The 21506-nt window shown below is 38.3% G+C and overlaps 1 protein-coding gene across 1 annotated transcript in view; it reads right to left on the bottom strand.

Moving 5' to 3' along the window:
- Positions 1–2179: 2179 nt before the first annotated feature.
- LOC306852579 (GDNF family receptor alpha-1-like) overlaps positions 2180–21506 on the bottom strand; it is a 33689-nt gene continuing 14362 nt past the window's right edge. Inside the window, exons 4-9 of the mRNA XM_079389526.1 lie at positions 12527–12878; positions 12202–12311; positions 10726–10860; positions 8106–8305; positions 4554–4598; positions 2180–3497 (exon numbers count right to left, since the gene is read on the bottom strand). Coding sequence (XP_079245652.1) covers positions 3363–3497; positions 4554–4598; positions 8106–8305; positions 10726–10860; positions 12202–12311; positions 12527–12878 — 977 coding nt within the window. The 3' untranslated portion in view covers positions 2180–3362. The remainder of the gene's footprint in view (positions 3498–4553; positions 4599–8105; positions 8306–10725; positions 10861–12201; positions 12312–12526; positions 12879–21506) is intronic.

Below are 21506 nucleotides of genomic sequence, written 5' to 3'. Positions count from 1 at the left end.
GGCTTCCTGTTCATCTGTCAAGTTTAATGTTGTAAACTGTAAAGCGTATAACTATTTTTGCCCGTGAAGGACATACTGCCATAGTGAATCGAATGGGGCTAATCCATAGGAGATGTAGACATTCCTTTTATCTCCTATTTTAGTAATGAGAATCCAAGAGCGCTTCAATTATAGTCTTTACACATTTACTGACACTGGCAGCATGTCTGGTTTAGCACTAAATGGCACAGTCTGCCAGAGAACTGTCTGATGTGCACTTCAGTGGTGAATACCATGGGTTTTCAGGGGTTTTAACACTTTCTGTTGCCATAAACCTCCAAATATAATGATCAATTGTATTACTCTTTCTAAAAGTATTACAAATATTAGCATAAATATTTACTTTGACACTGTAACTGTATATCAGATATACAGTATCTCACAGAAGTGAGTACACCCCTCACATTTTTGTAAATATTTTATCTTTTCATGTGACAACACTGCAGAAATGACACTTTGCTACAATGTAAAGTAGTGAGTGTACAGCTTGTATAACAGTGTAAATTTGCTGTCCCCTCAAAATAACTCAACACACAGCCATTAGTGTCTAAACCGCTGGCCACAAAAGTGAGTACACCCTTAAGTGAAAATGTCCAAATTGGGCCCAATTAGCCATTTTCTCTCCCCGGTGTCATATGACTCGTTAGTGTTACAAGGTCTCAGGTGTGTTAAATTTGGTGTTATCGCTCTCACTCTCTCATACTGGTCACCGGAAGTTCAACATGGCACCTCATGGCAAAGAACTCTCTGAGGATCTGAAAAAGAGAATTGTTGCTCTACATAAAGATGGCGTAGGCTATAAGAAGATTGCCAAGACCCTGAAACTGAGCTGCAGTACAGTGGTCAAGACCATACAGCGGTTTAACAGGACAGGTTCCACTCAGAACAGGCCTCGCCATGGTCGACCATAGAAGTTGAGTGAACGTGCTCTGCGTCATATCGAGAGGTTGTGTTTGGGAAATAGACATATGAGTGCTGCCAGCATTGCTGCAGAGGTTGAAGGAGTGAGGGGTCAGCCTGTCAGTGCTCAGACCATACGCCGCATACTGCACCAAATTGGTCTGCATGGCTGTCGTTCCAGAAGGAAGCCTCTTCTAAAGATGATGCACAAGAAAGCCCGCAAACAGTTTGCTGAAGACAGGCAGACTAAGGACATGGATTACTGGAACCATGTTTTGTGGTCTGATGAGAGCAAGATAAACTTATTTGGTTCAGATGGTGTCAAGCGTGTGTGGCGGCAACCAGGTGGGGAGTGTGTCTTGCCTACAGTCAAGCATGGTGGTGGGAGTGTCATGATCTGGGGCTGCATGAGTGCTGCTGGCACTGGGGAGCTACAGTTCATTGAGGGAACCATGAATGCCAACATGTACTGTGACATACTGAAGCAAAGACTGGGCCACAGGGCAGTATTCCAACATGATAACGCACACCTCCAAGACGACCACTGCCTTGCTAAAGAAGCTGAGGGTAAAGGTGATGGACTGGCCAAGCATGTCTCCAGACCTAAACCCCATTGAGCATATGTGGGGCATCCTCAAACGGAAGGTGGCAAGGTCTCTAACATCCACCAGCTCCGTGATGTCATCATGGAGGAGTGGAAGAGGACTCCAGTGGCAACCTGTGAAGCTCTGGTGAACTCCATGCCCAAGAGAGTTAAGGCAGTGCTGGAAAATAATGGTGGCCACACAAAATATTGACACTTTGGGCCCAATTTGGACATTTTCACTTAGGGTTGTACTCACTTTTGTGGCCAGCGGTTTAGACATTAATAGCTGTGTGTTGAGTTATTTTGAGGGGACAGCAAATTTACAAATTTGTTATGCAAGCTGAACACTCACTATTTTACATTGTAGCAAAGAGTCATTTCTTCAGTGTTGTTACATGAAAAGATATAATAAAATATTTACCAAAAATGTGAGAGGTGTACTCACTTCTGTGAGATACTGTATACTGCCATTCAGTTTTGGGTCGGCTGGATTTTCTGAATGTTTTTGAAAGGAGTCTCCTGTGCTCACAAAGGCTGCATTTATTTATCAAAAATATCCAAAACCTCTGGTTTGAAAACCCCTGTTATACTTCACACATATTTTCTTATGTATCTGAAGTAAAACAAATTAAACGAAAAAATAAGACAAGTTAAAAGGCCTTCTTTAGTTTGTTTAATGTAAGTTTCTCTTTGCTCTTGCATGTCTTACAGCCCTGTTCTATATACGTACATATTTATATTTCTTTTTACAGCTAACCAGTACAACAACAATGCAGAAATGATACTTGGAGAGCACTTCTTTCAGATGAGCATAAGAAACCGTTCTCACTGGATGTACATAAAGCACATTTGACATATACTGGACTGTGGTATCAACACTCGTAGTTACTTATGAATTTCATCACTAAAACTCAGGTCAATATTTACATAACAGAGGTGATACAATAGCTGAAAAGATTTCCTAGTTTAGAAATAAACTTTGAGAAGCATAATATGGTAATTGTAAATAAAGATGGTATTTACAAGTAAATATCCAGGATGAATGGCATGTCCCAAAATAAGCAAATTGGTGCTAAGCACTCATTTTCATGGTGTGTTTCACCAGAGAGGATAAGAGCTAAAATAGATGTGACGTTTACAAATTTAAAGGAGTCTAGAAACTCCAAAAAAAAACCTGCCTGTGTTTTGACGTGATAAAGTGTCGTGTCTATCCTGATGTTCGTTTCCCATACCATATCATCTAAGCTGGAGCACTGCAAAAAGTCACTGCCACTTTGAGGGAGAATAGAGTCTGTAGGTCCTAATAAGGGACAGGAGCAGCAGGTTTTGCTGATAAGCCTTCAAATAATTCTGTGCACTGCTTGACACTGTTTGAGTACAAGTTGGAGTTTGCAGGCTTTCCTGTGGCATCAGCTCAGAGAAAATAAATTATCATCTCCAGCACCCTAGTATGCAGAAACTGTGTCAATCTTTCACTGTCAGAAGTGGTTCTTGCATCTCCATGCATCTCTGTTTCCTCAACCAGATCTCGCTGTGATGGTATAAAAAATTGCAGCATAATGCGCCACATATAAGAGTTCGGGCAACACCTCTTTGCAGAACGTTTTTTGCAACAAAAGTAATCCTAGATGACCTTCCACTGACATTCAGATATGTCCATGTTTGTCCGTTATCTCCGATAAGTGAGAAAGAAAAGCAGGTGGACCAAGAATAGTTTCATCACACTGAAACACCACAGCGCGCACAGAACCACTTGCAGAAAAACTCAAAATACAACATTTTTGTTTGATACAGAGGCAGCAGTAGCAGTCCAGCAACAGGTCTGATCGGTGAGCGGCTATAATGTCTGTGGGGCTGTTAGAAGAACTGAGACCAGAGACAGCAGCAGCACAGTCCAGTCCAGCAGGCAGACGGCAGTAGTTGAGCTCCGAGCTATTGCATTAAAGCTACTGGGGTCATTCAGCTGCGGATCCTGTGGAAAAAGTCATGTTTCCATATTGTTAGTCATTCTGACATTTTCTGATTCTTTTGTTCTTATAGTTATGCAGGCCTAAAAATTTTAGAAGCCTTAAAATGTCACAGTTTAGGCAATATGTGCATTTTTTTATTTTTTATAAAAAGCTATTTGTTACTTTTTCTTGTAATTATGTCTTCATATCTTACAAATGCAACTTTACAGCTCACAAATGCAAGTTTGTCTGTTAATTCTTATTTTATATCTCACACTTGGGACTTTCATAATTCTCTCTTCTGTGAGAGGTCACAGCTGTAAGATAGTCGCAATTACAAAAAATACAGTCAGAATTACAAGAATAAAAAATAAAACCGGTAATTTACGAGGAAGTTGGGACTTATTGCTCATAATTGCCACTATATCACAGTTGTGACCTTATGTTACATATGATCGCAGTTGTAAGACAAGATCAAAAATGGTCAAAATTGTCTCATAATTATGACTTCATGTCATGTCATGACACATAAAATATGAGAAATAACGTCCTAATTGTGAAATACTTTACCATATAATTACCCATTTTATTTATTATTCTGAAGTGAGGATTTCATATCTTAGTGTACCTTTATAGAATGGAATCAAAAGGGCTGTTCAAACAAGATACATTTTCAAACAAAACATACTGATATCTGTAAAAAAAAAAAAATTTTAAGTTTCCACCTACTTTAACTTTAAAACATGTTAAAACAAGTTCAGATACTGCCTTAAATTTTTAAGTATATTCAAATTAGCTATACAGATAATTTCAGCTTAAATTATATTAAGCTTACTTTTAAAAAATGTGTTGAATGTAGTATAATTTAAGTTGAAATTAAGTTGAAAAACCTTATGTTATCATGACTTATTGAACACATCATTTTTTACAGTGGGATGCAGCAACAACAACACGTCGCAACATTCAACAACGTCCGCTTAGTGCATGATTGCATAGACAGGAATGTACAGAATGCATCTTGTGTGAACAGCCCCTTATTGACTGGAAAATGCAAGGTGAGTAGAAATGTACGCTCTTACCACACAAAGAACATCCAGGGTAACATTACTTTTCAGTTTCTGAGCCTATAAAGAAAGGGAGAAAAAGGCCAGCTGAAATACGGGCTGAAAAGTCAATTACTTGCAAGAAGCTCTTCAAGGTTTTGTGTTATAAACCATTCCTCACACTGAAGCATTTCCATCCAGCAACCCTTTAAACTGAGTCCAGTGCGATCTAAGTCAAGCACAGCTCCAGTAAAGCACTGTAATTCACCACGGCAAATAGAGGTCATATAGTATTGGCCTCAAAGAGAGGTCTTTTGAGTGAGATGTAATGTTATGATAATGAGCCCCACAGCCCACACACAAACACCACACATACACAGCGCTGTGGCCAGGAGCTCTCTCTGAGGTCCTGCTTCTGCTCAAATCAATGTGCTGTGTGTGTTTCATTGTGTGCAGGAGGCCAGTGTTATACATTAATATGTGACACACAAATACATTTAATACCCAGTTACATGAGATTCTGTTGTTATCCCGTTTCCCACAAGCACACACACACACAAGTTGGTTTGCTGGAACGATAAAGCGATTCCTCAGAGAATCTGGAATATAATAAAGGTGCCGCACAATGGAGAGAGAATGGAGCTAATTCTTGCGGAAAGCATTGTGGGATAGAATGATTAATAACCTTCCTGGAAGTCTATCTGACGAAAGAAACTGTCTACTAATAAATCATAATATTGTTATTACTCTGAGTCCGATATGATGAATTGTTGTGCTATATCTGCAGAAGTGTATCCTGGTATTCTGTATTTGAACTGTATTATGAGCAGCAGATGTAGGGAAAAAATAATAATTTTCTGAGTTAAATACAGAATCAGAATCAGAAAGAGCTTTATTGCCAAGTGTGTTTGCACACACAAGGAATTTGTCTTGGTGTTATGAGCTTCCAGTACAGAAAGTACAAACATAGTGCAGACAACATATAATTAAGGTGATAAAGAACACTAATGAAGAGAATATACAATAATTAAGAATAACAATAGTAATAAAAATAAAAATATACAGAAAAGAGACATGACCATAGACAGAACTGTGAATGTGCATGTGTCCTATGTACAGATGAAGGTTTGATGGGTTATTTACAGATGCACAGTACCGGGGTGTGTTATGTGTTGTTCAGGTGGGATACGGCCTGGGGGAAAAAACTGTTCTTGTGTCTGGCTGTTCTGGTGCTCAGTGATCTGTAGCGCCGGCCAGAGGGCAACAGTACAAAGAGAGAGTGAGCTGGGTGTGAGGGGTCCAGAGTGACTTTCTTAGCCCTTTTCCTCCCTCTGGGGGTGTAAAGTTCTTGGAGGCTGGGCAGAGGGGCACCGATAATTCTCTCAGCAGTCCTAACTGTCCGTTGTAGTCTTCTGATGTCTGTTTTGGTAGCTGAACCAAACCAAACAGTTATAGAAGAACATAGGACAGACTCGATGATTGCAGAGTAGAACTGTTTCAGCAGCTCCTGAGGCAGGTTGAACTTCCTTAGCTGGCGGAGGAAATACAGCCTCTGCTGGGCCTTTTTCGCAATAGAGTCAGGTCCTGGGAGATAGTGGTTCCCAGGAATCTGAATGACTCTACTGAAGTCACAGTGCTGTTCGTGATGGTGAGTGGGGGGAGAGCAGGGGGGTTTCTCCTGAAGTCCACTATCATCTCCACAGTTTTGAGCGTGTTCAGCTCCAGGTTGTTAAGACTGCACCAGACAGCCAGCTGCTCAACTTCCTGTCTGTAAGCAGACTCGTCACCGTCCTTGATGAGGCCTATGACTGTAGTGTCGTCCGCAAACTTCAGGAGCTTGACAGAGGGGTCCTTTGATGTGCAGTCATTCGTGTAGAGGGAGAAGAGCAGTGGGGAGAGAACGCAACCCTGAGGGGCGCCAGTGCTGATGGTGAGAGTCCTGGATGTGAGTTTGCCCAGCCTCACTAGCTGCTGCCTGTCTGTCAGGAAGCTGGTGATCCACTGACAGATGGAGGAGGGCACAGAGAGCTGTCTCAGTTTGTCTGAGAGAAGGTCAGGTATGATGGTATTGAAGGCCGAGCTGAAGTCCACAAATAAGATCCTTGCATAATTCCCAGGTTTGTCGAGGTGTTGCAGGATGTATTGCAGTCCCATATTGACAGCGTCATCCACAGACCTGTTTGCTCTATATACAAGTTAAGCTTTATCAACTGCATCTGTAGCATGCTGTCAATTATAGAAGAAAATAACTGAAGAAAGTGCTTTAGAGGACTAAAATATGAAGCTTTTATTTTTACGTAAACATTTACATGAACTCATTTTACATTTACATGAACTCTTCAGTTTGATAAGATGAAAAATTGTCTCAGTCTTCCTTAGGGGAAAAAATGAGATGGATCTTAATAGGGCCATAAAACCCTGTAAAAAAAAAAATCCTGTAAAAAAAAAAATCAACCATGCTTTACTAATATTTAATGTTACCAACTTCAAGAACTCAAGTCTCCAATTGTGTAAGGCATTTATTAGGCCAAAAACATAAAAGCCCAGATGAATGCCTATGCACACTGGTTTTTTAATATTTTTGGTCTAATAAATGCTTCACACATCTGGATACTTGAGTGCAGTGTGTGTGTTTTTGCTCCCTTATTATTTCAGTACTATTTTATGATTATTTTTTGACAGAGTCCTTTTTTGTTTTTCCTCTCAATTGTTTTTTCCTTTTTAGAGATTTTGCTTTTTTAAGCCAAGGTAGCAATTTTCTATAAAAAAACCCCCCATAAATTAAATTTATTTAATGAAAATAAAATATATTTTTAATTCGGTGAAAGAAAATAGCAGAAATACCTAAGATTTATGGCGCTTTTAAAAGTGAAGGTTATACTTTAATCATCCTGATAAGTGCATTATTTTCTTTTTTTTTTCTTTTTTTTTTTTTTACAACAATGGACAAGTCACACATTATGCTTTGATTGACAGTTTATGGTACACAGAGTATATTTAACCTGGAATATTCCTATAGATCTATATCTGTGTGTATGCCAGTCGTTTGTAATGGAGAGAGATTGTAATGGGTGGGTATATCCTGCTTAAGGGTGTTCCTCATGTTAATGTGCCAGCCAATTAGCTCTAACATGACAGCTCTGGCAGTTTGATGTATCTCATTTCTACCCAGAGGCCCTATGTGTGTGTTATCGCTGCAACAGCCCACACCCATCAATCAAAAGTAAACCCTCATCTCACTCTGAGGCTTGGAAAATGAAAGTCATCGTATGCCAAGCAAAGCCTGAAAGCATCCAAACAAGCTGCTGGCTGTTTGTAAAGTTGACGTAGACTGTGCGTCTTTAACCATCTGTGTGGGCCAACAGCAACATATGTGTCTGACACACAGCTGTCATTCACCATCAGAGATAGTCAATATGGTGGTTTAAAAGGCGATTCGAAAAAACAGATTGGGCGTCTGGGTGACATTTTATACTGCCTTTTTCACTGCACTTTCCTAATCAACAGATTAGGAATAAACAAGTTAGATAAACAGATGTAAATTTCAGGTCATTTCTGTAAACATAACATGCTGCTTGCTTTCAGTACCTGCAGACTTCCACAGAAGCTGTAGAGATGGTCCGCATTACTGTCCAGGTCATTGGTGAGTGCTGGGTCATCCAGTGCATTGGACGTCCTGTCCCGTCCTCTCTGTGGAGTGTAAGGGTCAGGTGGAGTGGACACGATGGGCGGCTGGGGTTGCCACACACCAACATCTGTGCCGTTACCAAAAGCCTGGATGGCATTGCCTACGTAATGAAGAAATAAAGAAAAACGTTTCAAATAATGGTAGGGCAAAATTCAGTATATAACAATTGGCTACGTTAAAAAAAATAAAAAATTGGAATTTGAATTGAATTTTTGAAGTGCCACTTGGAAAACTGATTTTTTTCCCCCCTTAAAACTACACCCATTATTGTAAAAACAATTAACACAGTTCAGATCAGTTTTTAGTTTTGCCTCACAGAGCGACAAAATGTTTGCCACCTCAATTCAAATTCTGGAACAGCGTTATTTTAGTATAATTTTATACTATTATAGCATTTATTAATATTTTAAAATAGTGTTTATATTTAGATCAGTTTCAGTTTTCATGTTATTTTAGTTTCATTATTAGTAATTGTGCTTTTGTACGTTTTAGTAATTTTAGTTTTTCAAGTTTCTTTCAAGTCTAAGTTCTTAATCTTAGTTTATTCCAGCTTTATTTCAATTAATGAAAAATTTTAGGTTTAACTGAATTTCCAAAATGCATTCTCAATTCAGCCCTGTTTAAAAAAAAACAGTTGACATGTCGCTATCACATTTTTGATCTTTTGTTATCTACACCTATTTGGATATTAAGAGCTTCTCTCTTCATCTCTTAATACTAAAGCAGATGAACTCTGATAAAGAGGCACTTAGCCTCTGTGTGTAAGTGCAGTAAGACCTTCACTTACTTACTAAGTTTCTGGGACCTTTCTGGTGATAAAACGGAGGAGGCCAATATGACTCAACTGCTTTTTTTAAATGACTTTATTCTGAAGAGCAATTTTGACTTCAGAGTCTGTTATTTACCTCTTGCCACAGAAAGCTAAAGGGCAAGTGGGAGATTATTGATGGGTACTCAGGTAAAGAATAAGCTGCGTGTGTATTAAGTACCGTCTACTGACAGAGACGAGGGTAGGCTGACCTTATTATTGAGCGAGTGTTGAATTTCCCTTAAGGCCAAGCAAGCTCATTCTGTTTCTTAAGGGTTAAAAACTCATAAAGCCTCATTCATTCTGCATTGCTCTCATAAGAATGGATGTGTATTCCAAGCATAATTCTGGATAGTTTATATACAGTAGATTTAAAGGACAGATCTTTTTTTTTTTGACTACAATATGACCCTGGAGAGATCTTGAGTAAAAGCCAAGGCAGACTGTGCAACATCAACTGTACTTCTACATCTTAGCAGACTTTAAGCGAAGGAGGGAGTATATTGACTGTTCATTCTTTAGGAGCAAATTCAAGGTCTTTTTGGCTGTACGATTGTAACATGATAGGAGGATCTTTATACTGCACATCATATAGACAAGCTAACATTCTTCTCTCGCACTCTCTCACACATGACTTTAGTTGCTGTGCTTATTGGTTCATTATTAGATGGGTGGCCAGATTCAAAAGCTAAGAAGGGAAGTAATCGACCATTGGTTTAATTAGTTAGATTTATTCAAAAAGTAATTTAATTTAAAGCATTTCACATAATATGATAATATAATAGAGGCTTACGTTTGGAACAGATTTTTTTTAAATTCATTCATAACAGAAAATTCTGTCATCATTTACTCTTATGTTGGTCTAAACCTCTATGACTTTCATTGTTCATTCCATGGATACTCAAGGTGAATAAAAAGTATTGGTATTTCAGAACCAAGTCAAAAAACTACTAATTGAGCATAAACAAAACTGATTTATTTCAACATAAGTGACGTGTGCATTAGTTCAGTGCAAATGCATCCTAATAGACCTGCTGCTGTCTGTAATGTCAATAATGGGCCCTCTGTGATATACAAATAATGGCATGTGTTCATTACAAACTAGAAAGAGCTAAGAAAACATTTTGCTGAACTCCTTGACATCTTGTTGGACAGTTTTCTCTTTCCCTCCACCTCTCTCTCTATGTCTCTCTCTATAGGTGTAAACAAACGATGAGAACGCGTCAGAAAGGAGGTGTGGATGTGGCGTGACTTGTGTCGGTACTGCTGTATCATCCGGGCTGTCATCCTAAAGGCCATTGTCTCATGTAGACAAATCCTACCTCTCATCTGCTCCCTGTCTATCTCCCTGCATCCAGTTCTTTTTGAATAACTCCCTGACAAAATAATGCACGTTTTCCCTACTCTTCCAGGCCCATGGACACCTGAGTAATGCTTTATTGCGTTTTTATGTCAATCCCCCCTCTCAGCCGCCCCATTTAAGAGGGATTTCTCTGTCTCTCGGCCGTCAGACTGCCCTGAACCGCACAGCAACACAAATTGCAGAGATCAGATTTGTTGGTGCAGACTGTGAATGATCATGAAGATGCAACAGAGCAGAACTCAGCTTTAGAGTCAGTCTTGATGGGCAAATTCTGTCAGTCAGCGCAGAATGGCATGTGACCAATGATATAGCAGCACAGCAGCAGTAGCTGTGAATGAAGTGTACTCACGGAGACAACGGTTGTTAGTGAAGAACTCTGTGAACTTGTCACACTCTGCTTTTCCGTTTCCACTGTTGCTGCAGTCACACCAAGGTGACACGCTGATGCCAGGAGCACGGAGGTAGTTCGGAGTCATCACCGTGCCTGTGTCACACATAGCAAGGAGCAAAGTTCAAAGGTAATATGTTGAAAACAAGGACGTTTATAAAATGAGATTCTAACAAGACATTGGCTGTGTCTCAAAACCTAGCAATTATAGACAGCATTAGGGATCATTAGGGTGTAAAACTTTCCTGATCAAAAGAAGCATGTTGGATAGATAGTTTACTAGGTAAGACAAACAGTGTGGAAAGGCAAAAGACATTATTTTATCCTTAACATTACATAACACAGATGAGTAGTCCAAGTACATTCAAATGTGTGAAATACAGTGGCCCCAAAAATTTAGACACTCAAGTGTATGAAAGTCATTTCATTAGATACAAATTTTTAAAGGAATAGTTCACCTAAAAAGGAAAATTACCCCATGATTTACTCACCCTCAAGCCATCCTAGGTGTGTATGACTTTCTTCTTTCAGAGGAATACAACTGGAGTTATATTTAAAAATGTTCTGGCTCTTCCAGTCTTTATAATGGCAGTGAATGGGTGTTGAGATTTTGACGTCCGAATAAAGTTCATCCATTCATCATAAAAAGTAATACACACAACTCTGGGGGTTTAATATAAAGGCCTTCTGAAGTGAATCGATGCGTTTGTGTAAGAAAAATATCCATATTTAAAACGTTATAAACCGTTATCTCTAGCTTCTGCTAATTGAGAGTGGCATTCCAGCAGATGATGGATGACGTAGGTGTAGTGTAAGCTGGATGGAGGCACTTTATTGGACATTTTTTTTCATATAACTCTGATTGTATTCATCTGAAAGAAAGAAAGTCATATACATCTAGGATGACTTTAGGGTGAGTAAATCATGGGGTAAAATTAATTTTTGGTGAACTATCCCTTTAAGCCAAGTGGCACCTCAATGTAATTTTAATGGATGTATGAAGCCAGTTAGTTTTTTTGGTTTTAGTTTTTGAATGTTATTGATATTTTTTTTTAAATAATACACAACTATTAAAAAGGCTAGGGTACAATACTTATTACTTTTATTCAGTAAGGATGCATTAAATTGATCAAAAGTGAAAGTAAAGGCATTTATAATCTTAGAAAAGATTTCTATGTCAAACGCTGTTTGCTGAGCTTTCATTGCATCAAATAAGGTTTTGAGGACATTTACCATGGACCAACCATGTTTTTCTGTACATTTACCATAGTAGTACAATTTTTGAAATTAGCTTTGATTTATGGCACTCTAAGGTACTATGGTAATGACATGCTACACCATCCAAAAACCATAGCACATGAATTTCAGTACCATGCTATAAAATATCCTATATAGTACTGTACTGCCAAAATAATTTATGGACGTGAGTTAACTCACCAATAAGACCTGAATATGCCAGCAGACAGTCAGCATAGTTTTCCTTCAGACACCCAGAAATCGAGCGCGCCTCAGGTTGACAGTTGGTAAGGAAGTCAGCTAAACGAGATCTGAAAAAAATGAAACGGGAATGAACAAGAATCCACATGCCACATCTCCTCATTAAACAGACTCAGCACACAAGTGACAGTCCGGCAGTCATCTCTTCTCAGACACCATCCACCCCACAGGATAAATAATGAACTCGCTGAAAAGTACAGTGAATATTCCAGCACTTTCCTCCTTACTCCGTGATACGTAACACAAGCTGTCTTTTATCGTATACCTGCAGATGTAGTTGGTCTTGCAGGAGGCTTGTAAGGAGAGACAGTTGGGTTTTTCTTTGTCCTCATAGGAGCAGGCTGGCACGATGGTCTGACGTCTGCGCTCGGAGCAAGCTGTGTGATCCCCGGAGGGGCAGGAGCAGAAAAGCATGCCGTAGCTGTGTTTCGGTGGCACCTTGTCGAAGAACTGCCGAAGGGCCTTGTGGCACTTGCGCTTGTTACACACCTCAGTGGTTGAGACTCTACTGGTGCAGGGACTAATGTAGAAGGAGCGGTACTTCTTACACGTGTCATTCAGGTTGCAGGCTTTGGCGGCGTTCAGGCAGTTGTTGTCCTTCGTAAAGGCCGCCTCACCTATGCGAGCAGAGATTTAGAGGGAGAGTTACAAACACTACTGGCTGATTTTACTGATGCAAGTGCTGTAAATGTCAAAGAACTCTTGCTGAGAGTGGGGCAACTGTTGACCTTTTAGGACTCTCTGTGAACGTCCTCTGGCTGAGGTCGTCCCGTGTGGCATTCACAGAACTAGAGGCCATATGTCAGCCAGTATGTGGTCTGTGTGAGAGTAACTGTGCTACTAATTGATATTCAGGAAAATGACAGAATTTTATTCCTAGTAGATTTAAAGATGAAGTGTGTAAAATACATTCTTCTGTCCCGGCTTGTTAGCGACAACTGCAAGTAAGCCATTTGTAGGTTGCTTACAATGAAAAGCGTCAACGTGTTGTTTCTGTTGCACTTTCAAAGTATTACTTCTGTTTGTTTGAGCTACCACGCACAGCAACAGTGACTCAACCAATGGTGTGAGCCAATGACTGGAGTGTTTGGGAAACCTTTTTGAGAATGTAATATATAAACACACTACCATTTGGGCTCAGTAAGATTTTTTTATGATTTTGAAAGAAGTTTCTTATTCTTATACCAAGGCTGCATTTATTTGATCAAAAAATAGATTAAAAGCAGTTATATTGTGAAATGGTATTACAATTGAAAATAACTGTTTTCTATTTTAAAATGTAATGTATTCATGTGATGGCAAAGCTGAATTTTTGAGAAGGGTCTGGCTGCAGACTTGCACTTGCACTCTCAGTACTTGACGTCTTTTAAATTTTATTTCTATTTATTGATTATTTTTTGTTTGAATCGCTCAACATTTTACAACAGTAGCCAGGTGGTGAAGACAAGAAAAAAGAAACTAAATTACAATGTCGGAAGCGCAAGTGTCTGAGAGTGCAAGTCTGCAGCTGTTATTTTGAAAACAGTTGTGCTGCTTAATATTTTTGTGGAAGATGTTAAAAACTTTACTGTCACTTTTGGACAATTTAATGACAATCCTTGAATAATTAAAAATAAATAAATAAAAAACACCCCACATTTTTGAACGGTATGTCTACATAATTCATTCACATAGTTCATTCTCATCTCCAGTCTAGTGTGTCTGAAAATAAAATCACATGAATGCTATTTTTCTCTCATTTATTATTGTCTCTCAATTTCTTCAACAGATCCCACACAAACTGCCTCAAGCGTACCGACTCAATTTCCAGCCCTTTTTCATGTATTTCCCACCAAGAGCTGACATCCTGCAGTGTTGCAATTAGATAAAGCAACTAAACTCAGTTTAAAATAGGATTTATTTGTGTTGGGTCTTTTGCCTGAAGAACTTCCCTCAGCTGCTTGTACACTTTTCCTTTTGTTTCCCTCCTCTCAATCTACACAGCATTTGGGTCTCTTGAAAAAACAACCTCAGGTGAATGCTTCGCTTTCACTCACATGAATAAGTTCACAACCCTGAAAACTCTGTTTGCCTTTCCTCTCTCTTTTTGTTTTAATACACATTCCTAAGAATACAAATGCTGTCAGACTCTTTAGCAATGCAAAAAGAAAGAACACAAGCATGTACTGTATACTGTGCTGATATAGGATGACATTAGGTTTATTTTGGAATAATGATCATTTGAATGTTTATTATACTGTTAATTATATGACTATTTACCAAATGAATAAATGGACATGAAATATTTAAGTTTAAACTATTTTAATAGGCTACATGATAGATAGATAACTAGTATAGCTTTGTAGAAGATTTGGTTGCCAGAGACAATGGTCAGTTATAATGTTTAGCTAAATGTATTTTTATATATATATATATATATATATATGTATAATATAAAATATATGATAAAAGACTGACCAATCAGAATCAAGTCTCCAGTGAGCTGTGTAATAAGTGAGGATATTCTTCTTTACCTAATGATGACTCAGTCTTCTCTCGACTCCTCTGCTTCCCGCTTCAGTAACTCAACTTTTTTCCCGATGCGCTGCAGCTCTCGCATGTGCATGGAACGCTGAATTTTGCAATTATGTGTTTTGATGAGGAATTTGTGCTTATTGTGGGCTTTCGTGAGATGACTAGATGCGATTAAATTTGAAAGCAGCCCAGATCCTTGAGGTTAATCACCTATTACAAAAACCATTACTTGCGTTTGACAAGCACCTTGACATGAGGCTCAAGGTTATTAGATGGATGTTTAATTGTTGATTAGAAGTTGCAGTCATGTGGACAGGTTCTGCAACATGTCAGAGTCTATAAAACTAACCCATATCTTCTTGTGATACACTGATCCTGACATAATGCAACATTAAGTAATTTATTATGGTACATTATTAAAATAACTCATGGCTATTATCTGCTATTTTATATTTTCAACCATCACGTCTGCCCATAGAACTCATATTTAGAAGCATTGTAAATTAAAGTTAAAATGCCTTAATGTTGAATTTGTTTCTTACAAACACGCATCTTTTAACTTCACAAGATGTTAATTGATGGACTAGAGCTGAGTAGATTTCTTGTGGATTATTGTGATGTTTTTATCAGCTGTTTGGACTCTCATTCTGACGGCACCCATTCACTGCAGAGAATCCAAGTGATAACATGCAAAATTTCTCCAAATCTGTTTTAAAAAAACAAACAAACAAACTGATCTCCATCTTGGGTTGTCTGGGGGTGAGTAAATTCTCAGCACATTTTCATTTTTGGGTGAACTGTTCCTTTAGTAATTCAAAGACATCTCCCCCCCCCAAAAAACACACATTATGTCCATCGTCTGTAATGCCATCGTATTTTTTGTCAGTGCTGTGATTGTGTGTATAATGAGCTCAGCTTACATTCCTCAGTGTCTATTGTGAGCCAGAGGCTACTTGGACCGAGAGCCTGGCCATGTGCACTTCAGAGAACTCCAGTGTGACGTGAAATAACGAGCAACAGTGTGTGTGTGTGTGTGTGTGTCTATGTGGCCTCATGCTCAGGCAGCAGAGCACTCTGTTGTTTATTGCTCTTTGGGTGCAGGAATAATAAGTGAGTCGCTTCCTTAAGTGGCCTGAGAGATTGGGAGTGCTGCAGACACAGAAAGTGCTGATGGCAGAGACCTGGAGCTTTTCTGGCAGATGCTTAATAATCTCACAGCTTTCCGCCAACTGTTCCAATCCAATAAAAACACATGCCACTGCAGCAAATCAAATCATACGAGGACTCAACCTCCATAATTGATCTCCCGCTCTCTCTTTCTCCGTGTCTGCTGCTGTCTTTCTGCCCATCTCTCCCATCTTCACATTCTCGCTTTCACCTTGCCTTTTTGATTTGTCTTTCTTTTTAATTCCCCAAACTCTTCCTTCCTCCTCCTTTTCTTTTGGCCTTCCCTCCTTTATTCTTTTCTTCTTCCTCCCTTCCTTTTTCTTTCTTTTCTACTTGTACTTCTTTTTTCCACCTTCTTTCCTTCCTGTATTTGTTCCTGTCTTTCTTTTATTTTTCTGTTTCCAACTGTTCAAATTGTCCAAAATACCCAAATTTGCAATCAGAGGCTAGAGATTTTACAACAGCATTTCTCATCAAGACTCATTCCAAGACTAGATTATCAGATCTATTACTTTTATAGCGTTATATTCATTATGTATAACAACAACTGTCTAATTTGTTTCTTTATTTTTTTGAAGATACATCTAAAACACTTAAATCTCCTGAGCTGTGAAAGAGCAATAAAAATGATCTTTGGGTAGTTCTGTGTATTCAGTTCTTTTTAGAAATGAAGCTAATGAGTCGATTGGACCATAACCTTTTATCAATTAATGAAAGTGCCGTTGCAGCAGAATGAGGGTTTGTTACAAGATGAACCCTTTCTGACCATCTCTGGGCTCTTTAATAAAGAGTGGGCTGCTAGTTAAACAACACTATGAGCTCTGTGTAAAAGACTATCTGCTTAAACTGCTGTCTAGGGACCTTTAATGGCACTCTGAAGCGATGCCTGCCATTGGCTAACCTCTGGAGCGTGCTTTAAGGGAATTAGCCAGTCCAATTGATATTTGAAAATATCCAGTGGATGTGGAGTCTATTGATTTATTGATGAGTGTCTTTTACCCAAAAGAAATTAATGAACGCACTGATCCGTGTATGTTTACAGAGCAGATCCATCTGAAGCTGATGCAGCTCTGCTCGAAAAGACCAGCAGTTGGAGGCATCGATCAAACGACTGACGAGGTGAAAAGCAGGACAACTTTATAATGAAATTTACATTAGCTGACTTCTCTCCAGAGATCATCCCCTGAAATGTCTTCAAGAAGAGGCTGAAAAGATGGCTTGAAGATCTTCTTCAACATGCTTTTAATGAACACTCTCTGCATGCCAAACAAGTACGGTATGTTATTTCAGCAAACATCCTGCCAATTTTTACAGTTAAAAAAATTCAGATGTTAGACCTGTTGCTTTTTATGTCATTAATATTGGCATATAGTATACTGGCTGTTCTAAATAGTGTATTTTTTAATGTAATGTATCAAAAATGTCTATATTTACTTTGTTTAAATCAGTTTAATAATTAAAATACATATATATTTTAATATTTAACTTTCATTAAAGTTTAATAATGTTCTCTAGCATGTTTTTGATGTGGCAAAATTAGTATTTAGTATGTTGAAATGGTTTTGGTAACTTTTAAAATCATTGTATGTTGAGCTGGTAGTTTACACTGGAGATTGTGAACTGCTGACCCCTAACAGGCTGACGTAATGCACACTTTAGCCAGTTCCCGACAGCGCTGGCATATTGATATGACCTCAAATAATTACCGGAGCCGGAGGGATTTGGGGCTCCAGTGGTGTATTTGATACTCCAGTGGTGCCGTGAAATTCCAGCAATGTCTGGGAGCTGCTATTGTAACAGTGACAATGGAAGGAGGCACGTGACTGCTGGATGTTTGACTATGTGTGTTCTGGAAGCAAGAGACGGAAAGCTTTCAGGAGCTTGAGACTGTTTGAGTAAATGATGACTAGGGGCTATATGTGTATATGGCTGTGCATGTCCAACAGCCAAGCAATTAAGCTGCATGAAATCTCATGAGTGTAATTAATAAAGAGTACAGGGTTGATGGGTTTCAATCCAGAAGAAAAATCAATGTCTAATAAGACATAAAACTGGTATTTGATGTTTTACCATCAACAACTGCCAAGTAATTTCCCTCTGTGGCTCTGCCTTCAATTTACATACATTAGCAGTAAAACACACAAGCCACTATTTATTAATCTGTAAGAAACCGAGCCAAGACTGAGCCATTAATAAACTGAGAATGAAAGAACGATGCGGGCGGGTGTAAAATGAATACTCACTGTACCAAATGCATGTCAGATTGCAGCTAAATAATATGGAGATACTCGTCAGTTTGCCGGTGACTTTAACAGGAACTGCAACATAAGACCGGATTTAACTTTGAATTCAAAAAATGATCGTCTGACCTTCACAGATGTGAGAGATTCGAATCAAAGACATACAGCTGCTGCAACTCACACATCCTGTAACAATTTTTCTCCTCTTAGGATTACCTAGGATGCTCAAAGTGTCTATTTATATGTGCGATTGCATATGATATAGCATATAATGCTGTGAATTATACAGTAGAGTGCTGTTACTCAGATGCATGGGAAAAATAGCTAAATAACACAAATTATATGGGGACAAATGTATTAATAAGAATAATAATAATGCAAACTGATTTATTTATTATTTTAAATATTATAATTTAATATTAGTCACACATTTGTCTGTATGACACTGGTATTATTTAGCTGTTTGTCTCATTTCTTCGTATTTGGAAGAGAACATAATATTGTATAATTTCCAGGCGACATGAGACAGAATTCATACTGAATTAAAATAATGATTGTCTGACCTTCACTGATGTGAGAGAGAGTCAAATCAAAGAAATACCAATGTTGCAACTCACTTGTCTTGACCTGTAACCATTTTTGTTAACCATTTTTTATATATATATGATGTAGCATATAAAGCTGAGAATTATACAATGGACATGTTGTTACAAATATGCAAGGGAAAAAATTACATACCACAGTCATAAGAACAAAAATATTGCACAATAATGATGATAATAAGGATGATGCAAAATGCTTTTTTAAATTATTTTATTATTATTAAATATTTTTGGTCCTTATTTTAAGCTGTTTTCCTTCATTTGTAATAAAACATGCCATAATTTCAATGCTTGTAAAAACAATCCTCAATGCATCTTTCGTTGGAAGGTACAAAAATCATTTTAGACCCTGCATTCATCCTTTTGTGCCACACCTCCCTGTGTTCGCAGATAAACATTTCATTATAGTTCAGATCAGCACAGTAACACTGAAGCGTGCTCCAAATCAGACTTGTTTGGACGTGAACATAAATGTTTTTCCATAAAAAGAACTTGAATGGCTTATAAGGAGACAGAGAAAAGGAGCTGAAGTGAGCTACAGATATATAATATGTGATAAATCCACTGATGAATGCAGGCACAGTCTTAAAAGAGAGGGAGGGGGGTGGTTGCGTTCCCCTCCCATACACATTCCCACAATATTGGACTCAGGAAATGATAACTATAGGCTTCATACATCACAAACACTGAAGCACACATCCACAACGGGGGATCAGTCCTTAGGGACTGACAGCATAGAGCTGTCAACCCAGCCCATTAGAATAAAGGATTTCCTCTTCCTCTCGCTAGGCTTCTCTCCAAAATCCACTCCAAAGGATTTGTATTATATATGTTTGACAGCCAATACACTCTCACGGTCTATTCAGTCTGTACTCTTCTGCTGTGTGTGGGTGTTCGAGTCTTTCTGTGTGTGTGTGTGTGTGTGTGTGGGTCATTGTATGTCCTTAATCTCAGCAGTGACAGATGACGTGACTTTAGGTGACCTGAAATGCTACGGTCACGCAAGCTCACACAATACTGCAGTGCAAGCACATTGTGACCAGTTAAAAAAAAACATAGGCAGCGGTGTCGTTTACAAATACCGCATTAGATATCAACAGCGTTAGATGTGAAAATATGAACAGTTATGCTGTATTGTGCAGTGCTCTGCTTTTAACCTGTTTAATGACATGTAGTTAATAAAACTAATCTTTTGTTATGACAAGGTCAATGACATACAGATAGAGCTTTATGAGTTATGACCTTCTCAGCCCGTCACGTTTCAAAAATTATGATGCAGAACACAGCATGTCCTTTCATACATGAATGCAATAGAGGAGTGATATTTATTCAACTGTTTTCGCTCAATAGAAAACTGCACTGTCTTTTAGGGAGCAATAGTTGCGTGGATTTGAAAACAAATTGAATCTTTGATTCATTGGGAATTGAAAGTCAATTGCATTCATTACCTCAATCAAACTACAAATTACATAAGAGCTGTAACAGGGATTTTAAATCTATTCTTTTAACCTGTTAACCTTCACTGCCATTTGTGGCCTCGCAGGTGAAAATAACCTGGACGCGTTTGTGGCTCGTTATTACAATGATAAAGGTACGTACTGCTTTTTTACTCTGCGTGTTTGGATGTGTACTGCTTACACAAATGTAGCAAATTTGTGCCACTAATTCCTTATAAGCTTTCCATCGAAAAACAGCGATCTGTCGTCGATGCTTGAGGCTTAGACCCTCAGAATGATATATAGTTTGACAAGATTAACTTTGTCCCGTTTCATTTATTCTATTAAAAAACAATGACACATGCAAACAAAGAGCGTTCAGTGCGAGGTCGCTCTGGTGAACGCTAACAGGTTAATTCTATTTACCATAAACCCATAAAGAGGTTCACTCACCAATAAATTGGTTGACACTTTAAGTTAAACAAGTATTAGTTCAAGAACAGATTCGTTCAAGAACTGTTTATGACTGAAACACCATAAAAATACTAATTTTAGACACAGATTTTTAAAAATGGCAGCTAAACTATCATAACAGCACATAAAAAGGTGAAGAGTTTCTCATATGTACTCACATTTACTCGAATAGAACAAACATAATTGATTACTGAAGTTTCTACTCAAGACTGAATGCTTGCTAAGAATAGGTTTATTTAATGCTAATTTATTTTTTATAGATATTGTACTTTATTGCACTTTTAGGGACCGATCACACAGAAAACATTTTTGATTTGAAAAAGGCGAGACATTGGTCAATAGTCAAATACTTCTGTTTAGCACATTTACATAGAAAACTATGAAAAAGTGTTGTAGTGGAATGGAAAAATTGTGTGAACGGCTCTTTAATTGTAACAATTTGCCTCCTTTCCTTTCCTAATCAAGACAATTTGTGTGAATAAGCTTTGAATCAAGTGGATATTCAAAATTTTTTATGCATTTCTTTAATGCTGCACCAGAGTGTTTTGAATTTTGGGCTTTTTCCTATGAATTTTCATCCTTTTTGTCACACTTGACAGAGTTATTGATGCTGAATGATTTGTAATCAACCATCCAGACATTTGTAATTACCAACGCTTATGAGCTGTACACAGCATGCACAAGCTTTAAATGACATTTTTGCCTCCAGCAGTCATCAAGCTGTTTATGTGTTTTCTGACAAGGCCAACATATTTCTCATAGCGTGAGATGAAGGGGATTTAGGATATTTGATTTGTGTTTCTCAGTGTTTA

Source organism: Barbus barbus, assembly GCF_936440315.1.
Source record: "Barbus barbus genome assembly, chromosome: 32".
Classification (NCBI taxonomy): Eukaryota; Metazoa; Chordata; class Actinopteri; order Cypriniformes; family Cyprinidae; genus Barbus; species Barbus barbus.
Note: the sequence above shows the minus strand (reverse complement) of the source record. Positions and strands in the feature narration are given on the sequence as shown.